Genomic DNA, 15,086 nt, shown 5'->3' with positions numbered 1-15,086 from the left:
CTCTCCTATTAGAGCAAAAATCCAGGTTTCTTAGACATAAAAGTTTCCCTAGACTAATGCAAATCTGGCTACCATTCAAGGCTCCTAGCTAGCCACTATATCTCCTCTGTGGCTGTAGATTCTTGGGATAAACTAATCCCTTTAATACCTCAATTCCTCTGCTTTTGCTATTTCCCTCCCTCCAAAAAGCACTCCATCTTTTCAGACCTAACATGCAATGCCGTGGGAAAAACTTTCCTGAGTCCTAGCAGAATCAATCCCACTTTGGATTCTGACAGCATTTCATACATCTCTCTACCATTCATTTACTCAGAGATTAACTGCGGTACACTAAAACCAAAATATCACAATTAAAAAAGAATAGTATTCTTACATAATTTTAAAGAGCAAGATTAAAAAAAAAACAAGATTAAAGTCTGTTATTGTTTCAGAAACTGAAACAATTAAGCAAAAATTGTTATATTCAAGATTAGATATCAACTCTTATATAACAGGTATTACATGGGCAACTCTTTAAAAACCAGTTATCACCTTAACACAAAATATAAAATATAAAGTAGCAAACTAAATATGGCCTTTATATGATGAAATTTTATTTAATCTGCTTTTGATATTTGAAAACATTGACAGCATTTTAAAAATGCTTCGGATGTGCTATTTAATAGCTATGGTTGGTTTCTGTGGAAAGCTTATGGCTTGAATACAAAAAGCCCAGCGCCTTATGGAACTATCTTTGGAAACATACTGTTTTCAAAATGGAAAAAACAATTTAGCTATTTACAATACGAGTAATAAATGCTCACTATATGACAAAGAAGCAAAACAAAAATACCTCAGAGAATATAAAGATACATAAAGAAGAAAATCAGTTATTAAACTGGTTTTCTCCTCTCAGAGAAAACTAATTAAGCAGAAAAATAGGAAGAGGCCTAGAATGCCACACTAGAATAGCTGCATTAACTTAATAGGCAAAGAGACATTAAGGATGTGAAATTGAAAGGCCATAGCAATTTTATGGGTTAAAAAGGGAAGAAAGGATTGTTAGCTATGTCCTTTTGCAAAAGCAATACATCAATTAAACAGTCTTTGACGAAATTACCTCACTTTAGAAATCTATGCCACAAAGACAAAAGCAGCAGATACACACAGCTTTACTTAAGGAAGTTTTCTTTGCCTGTTTGTAGTGCCCCAAACTGGACACAATCTGAATGACACTTACTAGCAGAAAGGACTACTATAGAATGGGTATACCATAATTTATCTATTAGAAAATGTGTTAGGTCTATCTCTACTGACCTAGAGGATGGAAAAAGCAAGCTAGAGAGTATGATACGATCCCATTTTTGAAACAAATATCAAGAACATAAAGTCTGAGACGATGATGGCACCAAGAATCCAAGGGTAGTACCATTAATAGAGATAACAAGGCCAAGTAAGGCAATAGGAAAAATAACAGAAAGAAATTTGATTTTAACTTGATTTAGTAGTTGAGGAGTTGACAAACTATGGCCCATGGGCCCAATCCAGCCCATCACCTGTTTTCTGTACAGCATGTAAGCTAAGAATAGTCTTTACTTTTTAAAAATGACTGAGAAAATATTCAAAGATTATCTGACTTGAAAATTATATGAAATCAAATTTCAGAGTCCACAGTAATTTTGTTGGAAACATAGATAGCAACACATATCTGTTCATATTTTATCTATGTGCTTTTGTGCTGCAACAGCAGAGTGGAATAGTTCCAAGAGAGATTGTATGCGACTCACAAGCCTAAAATATTATCTGGTTCTTTCATGGAAAAGTATGGATCTACCTGGAAATTATTTCTAAAGTTCAGATATTACTTTATTAGAAAACGGAAGCCATGGTGCCAGTCTATTTAGAGAAGCAGGTTGAATAAAGAACCTTGGAAAAATATCCACATTTAGGAAAAGGAGTTTTAGATAACCATCGTTAAAGAGAAATTAAAGAAAATCCATGAGGTGCAGATCACGGGATTCAAAGGAACAGTTTCAAAACAGAGGCTGTGGTGGGCACTGTGAAAAAAGTTAAAGAGGAAACGTGAGATGGAAGAGGAATCGAGCATTAGATTACTGGTCATGGCTTGGGCTACAGGCTGGGCTTTGCTACTACCATTATAACAGAGCACCCTAGGTTCTTCATCTAGAAATAATGAAACTGCACAGTCTTTGCAAAGTCCTTTTTAGCACCAATGTTCTATAATTTTTGATCTGGACAAAGATGGGAATGCATATAGCAAGCGGGAGTGGGAAACTGAAGGTCACTATTCTCATTTCTAGAACACTGATTGGTACTGTTGAGAAGAACTTAAATAAATGTTAAGCCATGAGAGGCAAGGGAAGTTATTTTAGTACATTTGAATTTTTTAGTCCTGTGAGAGCATGTTTATAAACTGAGATGAAGATTGAGTAGAGAGCAAATGACAGAAAAGGATACGTGAAAGGGGGAATGAATGTGGAACAGCTTCCCAGAGGAGTGAACGTGGAATCAAATGAAGGGTACAGACAGAGTTGTTAGTTCTGACATGCTTTAGAAGTTCTAGAAATTAAGGCCAACCAAGTATATCACCTTACCCAATATATTCATCTTTGTTCTCCTCAGTCACGAGGATATTGGAACCTCCCAACTTCAGGTCATGTGAAGTAACCTTTCCCAAAATTTCCATGTCAACAGAAAAGTACATTTCTAAGCCACATTCTTCAATGTTGTTGTCTCTGGGTGATAAAAACATATATGGACTAATTAACCAGATATCTAAATTGTCTTCAAGAAAATGCCTTACTGAAAGACAAATCTTCAAACCTTATCCAGATAAGGGAGTTATAAAATTCAGTATCAATAGACTCCAAATCCTTAATAGTCAGTTTTTTGCTTAGCATACGCTTGTAGAATGGTAAAGAGAAACCAGTATCAATAAACTTCCCATGAAAAAGTGCCTGCCAAGAAAAACAAAAAATTTTACTTAAAAATTTATAAAACAGTAATTTTCTTATTCAAAGCACACAACAGAGAAATCATGAGATTTCTCAGGCCATGAGATTTTCACAGGCCAAAATAAGCACTTAAATAAGTAACCAGTGTAAATCATGAAAACCAATTATATAAAATGCTAAGTATGAAAAACAAACGACAGAGTTAAATAACAAACACTTAACTATATCATGTCCTATTGATAACTATAAGGAAAATAAAAGAACAGTACCAAAACCCCCACTCTTTCCAGTGTTTTATAAATTAAATTAACCTAATTGGATGCAGAAATACAGAAGGAGCCTCAGCACTCCCTTGCACGCACCTGGCAAGACCTCTTCTTCACGCCTCTTCTGACCACAGTTGCCTAAGAGATTTCCAGGACTAACAGCATTTGCTTTCACACCTGCTCACAACAGCCAAAGCAGGAAGCGCCAGATCCCCTCAGCACCCCACTTCTCGCCATCAACTGCCCATCCATCTAAAAATCTAATTCCATTTCTCACACCTCCCCTAACTCCCAAAACCATCTCTATGCTCTACCCTGTGAGGCTCGTGATCCATCAGCAAAATCACTCATATACTCAAATCATTCTTTGAAGATCCTTTAGCATCTTGCTTAACAAAAATCTAGTGTTTTTCTGAGGACTCCGCTTCTACGTCCTCCCAAAGGGGTGCTGTTTCTCTCCCATCCCCATGTCACCAGGCCTGGAAGTAAGGCATACGTTGCTCTTCATTACTATTTCCTCCTCCCTAAATCTGCCTGTCTTTAAGCTCATGCCTTCACACTGTCATTGGTGGCTAACCACCCCACCCCTGTCCGCATTTCACTGCTATCATCCCTAGATCTCTGGGTTTCTCCTTGTTACTCCATCAATGCTGTGTTCTTCTGTGCTACTGTCATAAATAATTTTGGACAGTCTAACATCTATAATGATGATTCTCTTACTTTCCTGACTTTTTAGTCCTTTCAGTGATCTTAGTTTTTCATTTAGCTAAACGTTCTTGACATCATACCTTAGATACTGTTATTAGCAACCACTGTATTTCTTCACAAACTCAATTTCAACCACCACCTAATTTGCCAGCACACTGCCTTTTGCAGTGATACCTGCAACTTTTGACCCCACTGGGATCTAAAAAATACATAGAAACTTATCACTGTTTCTCAGCTTCTCAAAAAAGTTATTTCTCCCCTTATTCAACTTTGATTCCGCCATCAGTCATTAAAATTACTCCCTCGTATACCTCCAAACCCAGCTTCCCTTCAATGAATTTCTGGCAAAATATAAAACCCTGCTAAACACAATTCTTAACCTACTCCCTGCCTGTGTCTGGGCGCTGAAACATGCTAGAAATGCATATACAACCATGGTGACTGGTTCATGACCAACAACCTCGAGTGGGAGCTTAGTGCTACCTGGTAATCCTAATGCCCCACTACATTCACTCTCCCAGATGACTACTTCATTCCTCAAATACTTCTTTTCCCCACTCCCACTGAGCCTATGATTTTGCCGTCTATTTCAGTGAGGGAAAAGAAGCCATCAGAAGAGAATTTTTATGTGTTCCATCAGATCTGCTCACTATAAGCAACTGAATCTATTTACTGTATTAAGTGATCTATTACTCCTATGTGGACTACACAGATCTCTTCATCTCTCCTACTCAAGGTCATTGCTCCCATAGTCCCTATCTCTTTGACCTCACCAAATTCTTTCCTCTAACTTGGCCATCATCATCTGCAGATAAATGGTTTATTCCCCACCCATTCCTTATTTATTTCTAGACACTGCCCAATTTCCCTAAAAGGAAGCAAACTTCCTTAAAAGGTTTATATTTGTTGTCTCCATTTCCTCTTCCATTCTCTCTGGATTTCACCCCCACCAACCATTCCTCTGTACTGCTCCCGGAATGCCTTTCCCCTGGCCAAAGCAAATGGTTGCTTCCCATACCTCATCTTGCTCAGCCTACCAGAACCAACATAGCTGATCATCTTCCCTCATCTTCTAGCAAGGTTCTTATTTGAGTCTCCTACCTCCTCCACGGCCTCGGCTCTTTTGCTGGTTCCTTCTCATCTCCTTGACCTGCAATGTCCTTAACCTTCTTCTCTGTCCACACTTATTCCTTAAAAGATCACAAAGCCCTATCTATCTAGATACCCTCTCATCACCAGACTTCTATATCCACCTACTCTACATCTCCATTTGGATCTATAGGTATCTAAAACTTAACAAACCAAATCCAGTTTCTTGATTTTTCCCAATCCCCCAAATTTGCTCTTGCCACAGCTGTGCCACCTTAGGAGACAGCCACTGCAACCAGACACATTTTGACGCCATACTTGACTCTCTCACACTATGCATCTAAGCTGTCTGAAAACCCTATTAACTCTAACTACAGAATATATCCCCGAATCCAAACCACTTCTCACGATGATCTCAACTGCTACACCACTTAAGTCCAAAGCCACTATCATCTCTCACGTGGATTGTCATAAACAGTCTCTCTGCTTCTACTGTTGCTCTCCTCTGCACGCAATTATAGTCTCTTTCCTACACAGCAGCAAGATAAATTTCATAAAAGCTAAGTCAGATCATGTTATTTTGATCATGTTATTTCCTGCTCACAACCCTTAAGTGAATTTCCTAGAGGTCCCACACAGTACCTTTGAACCCTATCTCCCACCACATTCTCTCTCATATACTCTGCTCCAGGCATGCCATTTCCCAATCAAAAATGTAACTACACTTTGGAGACATTTTCTTGCTCTTCCTTATGTCTAGAATGTTATTCTCCAAGATATATGCATCATTCAATTCTTTGCTTTCACTTTTATGTTCATGTGTGACACCTCAGAGAGGCCACTTCTAATCGAGCCGTATAAAAAAGCAACACTCCTTGTTCCTCGGCACATACTTATGTGTTATTCTGTATTTGTTATGTGTTAACCCTTCTAACAGAAGGGTTAGAGAGTGAACGGGGACAATGTCTTTTTATCATGGTTTCACCTCTGTCATACTACCACGCTATAGTAGGTGCTCAATAAATATTTGCTGAGTGAATAAACAGGTAAGAAAGTACAAATACAAACACTTCTGAAAAGACAACAGTTCCACACCACAAGAGCTTCTGTAAAGCTCTGAAAACTCCCAGCACATCAGTCAAGTCCAAATGTTATACAACTCAGATTTTCCTTTTATACAAAAGTAGTCACACTATAATTATGCTTTAATTTATAAAATAAAAGGACTTTTAAAGACCAAAAGGCTACATCAATAATCCTCGTATTCATAATCTTGATTTCATATAGGTACTCAAAAAATAAATTGTATTTTGGTATTCTCCTTTCTAGGCAGACTTCCTTGGTAACAAAGTTTGGGAATATATATAAGGGATAATGCGGATCATTTTTTAGTCTTCTCTACAATGCTTTTGAGATAAACAAGTTTAAGTAAATAAATGAATAAATAAATAATGGAAAATCAGGACTCACCATAGCAATAAAGCGGCCAATAAAACAGAAGTACGAAAGATGGTCTGGATTAATGGTTGATGCTGGATTTATTTGTAGACAATAGTTGTTCTTGCCAGCATACTCAAATAAGCAATACATGGGGTTCAAAACTTCATGTGAAAGCAAGAAAAACCATTCTCTAAAAGAAAAGATAATTTTTTAGCTTTCATACATACATGAATTTAAAAACAAACCTAAATACACCCATGTACATATCATACCTCTGCTCAACAGCCTGTAGTAACTTGGCTGCCCAATTCCTCAGCCCTCCAGTTAAGTCTTCCTATGATCTGGCCCTCCAGTCAGTTACCTGCAGTTCTTATGATGCCAGACTACAAACTCAGTGCCACTCACAGGTAACATGCTTATTTTTATGCCACACTTTCATCTGGCTATGTCTCCTCAGTGTCAAGCCAGCCTATGTAGGTCCCACTTTTTCTTTCAGCACAACGTAGATCCATCCCATTTAAGCAATTTTTCGAAGCAATTTTCAACATATTTATTTGTATCAATCACTGAGTACTCTGTGGTATTGTGGTAACAACCACAATATTATTCATTTTCCTATACATGACCTGCCCATCCACTAGACTATAAGCTCCTCAAAAGCAAAAGCCACGTCTTTACATACATTTTTGTAACCGACTCATAGGCATTTTAGGATCTATACGCAATAGGCTTTAATAAGTATTTGCTGTTGATACTGACAGACACCGCACTGATGCTAAGGAACAGTTTTTATTGTCAGTGTATTACAAATGAAACAAAAATTTAAAAGATGAAACCTTTAAATGTGATAAGCATTCTCTAACTTTTTACCATCAATTTTGCCTCATGTAGCAAAGTCCAATACATATGAGATCCAAATAGATAAGAGATTAATAATTTACATATCAAAATAAACCCAATTTGCAAGATTCTCTTCAACGGTAATTGCTTCTAAAGCAGGGTTCCAAGCTCAAATGCTTACAGTGATTAGCAAGTGGCTTCCTTCTGTACACAGCCTCCAATTCTCTACCTAGCCCCAATCTCCCATTCTTCACTGTATCCCTAATAAAAGTTATTACCAGTTTTAAGGAAGAATTATTTCTGGGCATATAATCATTGTCCTTAGATGACAGGGGAATGGTGGGCACAGAGTGAAAAAGAGTGTATACTACTCTATAGGACTGAATCAGCTACTCAGATTCAGCCAATTGATGCCACGTGAGAAGCTGCCAACATGGGTCTACGGTTTTTACAGAGAACCCAGAAATCTTGATTCTTAAGCATAATTGAGTGATTTTCTTTAATGTATCAAATAATTGAAAAAAAAATTTTTAAATCACAGTGGGGGCTATTACTAGGCAGGCTAGATCTGGCCTGGAAGCCTTTTTACAAACACTGTTCTAAAGCTTTAAAAATACAATCTCAGAAACTGTCTGACAGGTAGAGAAGGCAGTCTTTCCCTAAACAAAATCAACTAAGAAATGATAAACACTAACCCACAAAACTAAATCCAGTCCCAACATAGTAGTTGAACTAAGTGACTTCCCACTGTGACAAGGCTGAGGTAAGACATGTCCCCAGAGAAAAGGGCTGACGGATCTGTGAGAATGTGTTTAGACACAGAAAAACCAGAAATAGAATTTCCAGTTGCAGCAGATCACTTTTAGCAAACTAGAAGCCCAGAGAAAACGGAATACATTTAAAAGAAGAATGTTTATGTATAACATGGTATCTGACCTATATACCCTGACATTAAAAGAAGAAAAAATTCTAATTAATAAGAGGTGGAAGAGTTCACTTTCAACATATCCTTTTCTATACTTTCTAATAAACTAAAGAGATACAAGAGGTTAAAAAAATTATGAGACAACAGATGAGCTAACAGAGCCTAGAGAAGAAAATGAAGAAAACAGTAAAGCCACTAATGAAGAAAAATCACATTAGAAGCAACAAAATGTAGGGCAGTACTGCAAACAGTGACATGAGGATAGGTTTGAGAAATCAAAACAAAATAGAAAAGCACAAAGATAAAAATAATCAGAGAAAAGATGACAGACAGGTAGGACTGACGAAGAAGATTCCACATACCCATGACTGATGTTCCTGAAGAAAAATGGAACAAATGGAACAGAAAAAATATTCAAAGACATAATAGAAGAAAATTTCCCTTAAATTAAGAAAGATCTTAATAGGTTCCTAAGAAAAGATATAAAGCAATCAACAATTAATGAATTAATGAACTTCAAGGAAAAGGACTGTGTGGGCATCCAAAGAAAAAAGTTTCCTATAAGGTGCTGGCTTTCCACTTCACAGTGCTGTACCATTCGATGCTAGAAGACAGTGAAGCAAGGTCTACAGAGAAGGGGACAAACTAGTGTCGGTTGCATAAGACATTTATATCTAGTGACGTTGTTTATATACAAAAGCACAAAAACACATTTTCAAATATGCAAAACTAAAGGAGTATATCACCCTTGTAAACTCTTGAATAAACCAAAACTAATACATGAATCAAAATTAAGAATTTGGGAATAAGAAAATCATACTATGGAGTAACTGGCTAAATGCATTAAAATGTCAAAATATAAAACTACACCCAACCAATGAGGTAAGTATGAGTGCAGACAAGAATAGGAGTATTATAAAGTCAGACATTTTAAAAATAACACATTTCATTTCTAACGTCTACCTTTCTTTTTAATGTCTGAAATTTTCTGAAATTGAGATAAATCAAAATAGATGTAATATGAACATTTAGTTTCCTTTCTGAAAAAGCTTAATAATTCACAGGATGAGAAAATATGCTAACTAACCAAATCTGGTAACTCCACATATATGCTCCCACCTATTTCTGTTTTTGTTCACTGTACTAAAGTTGTGATTTTGTAATTCTGTACAACTATGACATATTGGTTTAAAAGATGTGTTTCTATGAAAAGCAAGTTTAATTCTTTTAAAAGATTTAAGGAAGGTGTGTTCTGCTGAAAAATAAATTGCTTTCAAATTAGGTTTGGGTGAAGCAAACATTTTTTAAGGTTTTCATTAAAAAAATTGAAATTAAAAGGATTTCCCAGCATATTGCTTCACATTTTCTGTTAACAATGTATTTCATAAATGTAAAACTATTCTCAAAAGGATCCATACTGGATTAAAACACAAACATAAAACCAACATACACTGTTAGAATAGTAAAAACCTTATGCATGTTGATCTATTAATTATGATATCTGCATACAATATTATGCAGACATTAAATAAGAGTATCAGTGCCATTAAAATAAAGGAGAGTATTATCTCCATATATGATAGGAAAATATGTCGATATAAAATGATAAAATCAAGTTACTGCATTGTTATATTAACAGCTGTTAACAGCTGTTAAAAAAAAACACCCAAAAAACAGCATAGGTACTATATCACACATACATACAAATTTATTTCTATGCAGAGAAAATGTAAAGGATAACCAAGACAGGAATAATAATGGTTACCTCTAGAATTGTGCTAATATTTTAATTTTTGTTTCTAAAAATAACTCTGGATTGCTACTGAAAAAATGTATCTTTTCAAGAATACATCCACTACAATGGAGATATATTTATTGCAAAGCAGATATGTGTTTTTATTTTACCTTGCTAGACCACCATAATCAAGTCCTTCTTCTCCTCTAAATATTACATATAATCGTCTCCTCAAGTCATAGGGTTTTAATGCCATAATCTAATTAAAAACAAAAACATGGATATTTTAACACTCATATACAGTGCAAGTTTCTTCCAAAATCATTCAACTTAAATTTCATTTGTATTTCCAGAATTATACATTTCCTTATCTCATACAATGCCTTTAATTAAAGAGATCTATTGATGTGTTCCACAAACCAGTAGAGATGTACCTTACTCTTATGCCTCCTGTGATTCACTTTCTAAAATCTCTTTCCCCTCTTCTAGTATTAAATGGTAGTGCTACTTTGGGTTAGTGGCAAGAGGAAAAGTGACACAGAAAGTTTTTAAGCTTAGAAAATATTCAGTCCCCTGTCACTCTCCAAATTTTACCAAAATCTTGTAAAAGCTGATTTACAAATTTTTGTAACCAGCAACATTTGATGAGAAGAGCTTGTTGTAGGTCCTGCTTATACCACAGATTTCATTTATCAGTAGGAAAGGAACTCAGCTAAAGCAAAGAGTTATTTACAGATACCCAATTTTCATAGTCTTTAATGGCTTACATTAGCGATACTAGTAAACAGGCTTTACTTTTGAATAAAAATGAATTATTCCACCACACATATGATAAAACCGAAGCCAAGACTGGCGTGTCTGGGAGATGGCACAGCTTACCAGCAGGACTTCGCTTGGTAGGCAACCATGCATATCAAATTGACCATGATTCTCCCCACACCAGAGGACAGAGCAAAGTAAATCTTCCATGAACTTGGATGTATACTTACTAAAATAAAGCTCAAACAGAGCTTAGAACAAGCTAAGAATTTATTAACTCAAACCAAAAACTTAACTCAAACCAAAAAATTTTTTGATAGTAGCTATATTAAATATCATGCCCAAATTCCAACAGCTAGTAAAATTCAGCTAGGATCTGAATATTGTTGAGTCTGGAATGCTGTTATTCTATTTGGGCTTGTTTATGTAAAAGTCCTTGTGTGCCTGTATACAAAAGGAATTTTAGTTTAGCATTGTAATACTGGGGGGCAGGGTATGAGCATGCTCAAGTGGGGGAGGGGCAGAAAGAAAGGGAGAGGGAGAATCTTAAGCAGGCTCCATACTGAGTGCAGAGCTCCACACAGGGCTGTATCTCACAATCATGAGATCATGACTTGAGCAGAAATCAAAAGTCAGGCACTTAACCAACTGAGCTACCCAAGTACCCCTGATTTATCATCTTTAAATATTCTGCAGATGATTCAGGAAAGGTAGACATATTCCATTCATTCATTCATTCACCAAATGTTTACTGAATACCTGCTAATGTGCAAGGCACTAGCATAACAGCAGTAAATGAAGTAGTTTGTGCTACCATGGAGCTTACATTCTAACAAGGGAGACAAATAAAATGGGTCAGATAAGTGTTACAGAAAAGAATAAAGTCTCATAGGAGAGCAGGTACTGCCATTTTAAACTAGTGTGCTCAGATGAGGTCTCTTTTAGATCATAACCTTTAAACAGAAAACTACAAGAGATAAGAATAAACATTAAGGTTACTGAAGGAAAACTTGAATGAAAGAGAGTATCTATACTGATTTAATTTTAATTTGGTAGTATTTACCAAGACTTTTTTGAGTTAATAAAGTCTTAGAAAAGTAAATAAATGTCAAAGTGTGTCAACTTGCTCCAGAAGCTGTTTATTTAAAATGGACACAATGATAATAGCTATCTCAAAGGGATGTTGTGAGGATGAATTAAATGAAATGATAAACCTAAGATGCCAGTGTCAAGCATCTGGTAATCACTGTATACATGATGGGGTTTATTATGATTATTATTATAATGCACGCTCAGTGAGTGGCAGTTCATGGTTTAAAATTTCTGAACTGTAACTCCCTTCAGATATATAGAATATAATCTGACAAGCTGTACTATTTATTCTGATAAAATCTTCCTTACCTGTTGGAAGGAATCTTCGAACAATGTCTGCCGGGATACATTGATCTTTACGTGACTGGGTAGTGCATTAGACTAAAAACAAAAATAGTATCGTGATATCATGTAAGTTATGGTATTTGTATAGTACAAAGATAAGACTAAATGATTACAAACATAAGATTTATTTACCACTGTAGTACCTGGCACAAATAACGGAAGTGAGCAAGTTTCCACCTAAAGCTGCGTTCATAAGCAATCTGTGGACCACCTTTAGTTCTAAAGGAAAAACAAAACAAAACATGTTAATTCACAATAGAGTTGGATATATAATATTGTGGAGTATACCAGAGTCCTACAAATGACCACAGGAAAGCTATTTGCTGGGAAAGAAGATAAATTTAGTGGGCTAAGAGGCCTGAAAAATGAGGACACACACAAAAGTAAGACTATATATATATGGGTGGATCTTTTGTAACAAAGTTAAATGAAATATTAAAGTCTGTTACTATTAAAAAAAAACTTTGATAATAACTTAAATCTAAGGAGGATAGAGGCTCTAGACAGAAAAGACAGGGAAGGAAATTCTACCACATCTTAAGCCCAATTCAAACTAAACATTGGTGAGAAAGTATGCAAAGCAAAATCAATTTCTAAGAATGAGTGACATCTAGGTCACACAGCTCAACTGGTAAATGACGGAAGAGACAGAGTGGGTGGCATGTAAGGGACAGGTGTGAGTCACACTGAGAAGGCCTGGGTCTTCTGCCTACTGAGGGAGAGCCTAAGATACATACATAAAGAACTTTCAAGATCTTAGGGAACATTTTGTAATGGATGCAAAATGTTCTCTTGTGTTGTCAGGTTCAAGTGAATTCATTCAACAAATATTTACGTAAGACATACTACTACCTGGCACTCTTCTAGTTGATGAGAGTGTTATGTGTTAACAGGTAATGATAATGTGTTTTTGTGGAGGTTATATTCCAGTGAAGTGGAAAAACAAGAAACAGAATAAATAAGTAAATTATATAGGAAGTGTGTTAGAAGGGGATAAATGTCTTACCACTCCTCCTCAAAAAGAAAAAACAAGAATGGCGCCTGGGTGGCTCAGTCGGTTAAGTGTCTGACTTCGGCTCAGGTCATGATCTCACAGTCTGTGAGTTCAAGCCCCACGTCGGGCTCTGTGCTGACAGCTCAGAGCCTGGAGCCTGCCTCAGGTTCTGTGTCTCCCCCTCTCTCTGCCCCTCCCCCACTCATGCTTTGTCTCTCTCTCAAAAATAAACATTAAAAAAATTTTTTTTAAAGAGAGAGAGGAAAATGCAATGTAAAAGGATACAGAGCGTATAGGGAGATGTTTTAATCCTGAAAAGGGTGAACAGAGTTGGGCTCACAAATCAATATTTGAACAAAAACATGGAGGGCATAAGCCATGTACATATTTGAGGAAAGAGCAGAATAACAGCTAAGACCCAGAAGTAAAAGTCCAGGTGCTTGAGGCAGAGCTACGTGGCCAGTGAAGCTGAAGCAGTGTGAATAAGGAGAGAAAACAGAGATGAAGTTGAAGAGGTAACGGGGATCACATTTTTTAAGGCCTTGGAGGCCATTGTAAGGAATCTGCTTTTCACTGAGATGAAAATCACTGGAAAGTTTTGTGCAAAGGAATGACTTTTTACTACTTGCTGCTCTATGGCGAATAACATTATATGAGGTGTGGATAGAAAGCAGAGAGGCACTGTGCACTCCAGTTGACCAAAGTAGTGGCAGTGGACATGGTAAGACATAACGGGATTCTGGACACACTCTGAAGTTGAGATGGCTAAAAACGTATTGTGTCAAATGTATTATGTCAAATGCTCCTAAATCAAATGAGACAGGACTGCAACCAACCCCTGGATTAACAATTAACAATGTGGAGGTTGCTGGTGCCCTTAACAAGTTCAGGGTCAGTAAAACTCCTTGTAATCTGTTTGAAAGAGTAATTAGAAACAGCAATATAGAGACAACGCTTTCAGGTACTTTTCCTGTAAGGGGCAACAATAAAAATGAATTTTCACAGAATGAATTTGAAAGGTAAAAGTTGTGTTTTTTTAAATTTTATTTTAAAAGGTTTATTTCTTTATTTAGAGAGACAGCGTGTATGCAGTAGAGGCACAGAGAGTGGGGAGGGGGGGCAGGTGGGCAGGGAGGAGAGAGAGAATTATAAGCAGGCTCTGTGCTATCAGTGCAGAGCCCAATGCAGGGGTTGATCCCACAAACCGTGAGATCATGACCTGAGCTGGAATCAAGAGTCTGTTGCTTAACCAACTGAGCACCACCCAGGGACCCCTGTTTATTTGTTTTCAATCTAGGAGAAATCACAGGTGATGAGAATAATTCAGTAGAGGAAGAAAAACTGATGATGGAAGATAGAAAGATGACAATTGCTACAACAATTAAATGGGAAGAGGGGGAAAGATCTAGTGTGCCAGTAAAGGCACTGGCCTTTGATAGGAACAATGATAGTTCACCTATAGGATTAAGAGGGAAGACAGATGCTGGTAGGTGGGTAGATACGACAGTAGGAAATTTGAAAAAAACCTTTCATAAAACTATTTTCTTAGTGATGCAAAGATACCACACTTAAGAGTAAGGATGAAGGTGAGCTCTACTTTAAGGTCTTTTTATCTGGAAGATTCAAATTTGTTGATATCTTATTCCTTCACACTGCAGTGGCACGATGTGACTGTTAAATCTGTGCACAGACTACCTCGGTCTGAAACCAGCTCCATTACTTGCCATCTGATTTTGCACAAGTTAGTTATGTCCCCTAAGCCTCAGTTTCTGCACTGAAAAAGGGAAAATAATAGTATCCACCTCAAGGGGCTGTTGGGAAATAAAATGAGCTAGTTTATACAAAGTGCTTAGAACAATCCCCCACATACAATAATCACTAGATAAATATTTGCCATCATTAACACATTATGTACTACAAATTCATTCCGTAGTAACAT

At 36.6% G+C, this 15,086-nt stretch overlaps 1 protein-coding gene across 6 annotated transcripts in view; it reads right to left on the bottom strand.

The window, feature by feature from the left end:
• The window catches only part of WWP1 (WW domain containing E3 ubiquitin protein ligase 1), a 136,815-nt gene that overhangs the window by 18,790 nt on the left and 102,939 nt on the right, over positions 1–15,086 (bottom strand). For all 6 annotated transcript variants that reach the window (XM_047841806.1, XM_047841805.1, XM_047841809.1 and 3 more), the window contains 6 exons: positions 12,297–12,372; positions 12,118–12,189; positions 10,128–10,216; positions 6,488–6,647; positions 2,824–2,957; positions 2,595–2,735 (listed from right to left, as the gene is read on the bottom strand). In XM_047841806.1, the coding sequence (XP_047697762.1) occupies positions 2,595–2,735; positions 2,824–2,957; positions 6,488–6,647; positions 10,128–10,216; positions 12,118–12,189; positions 12,297–12,372 (672 nt within the window). The remainder of the gene's footprint in view (positions 1–2,594; positions 2,736–2,823; positions 2,958–6,487; positions 6,648–10,127; positions 10,217–12,117; positions 12,190–12,296; positions 12,373–15,086) is intronic.

This window comes from Prionailurus viverrinus, chromosome F2 (assembly GCF_022837055.1).
Source record: "Prionailurus viverrinus isolate Anna chromosome F2, UM_Priviv_1.0, whole genome shotgun sequence".
Taxonomy (NCBI): Eukaryota; Metazoa; Chordata; class Mammalia; order Carnivora; family Felidae; genus Prionailurus; species Prionailurus viverrinus.
The sequence above is the reverse complement of the archived record's forward strand: the minus strand, read 5'-3'. Positions and strand labels throughout refer to the sequence as shown.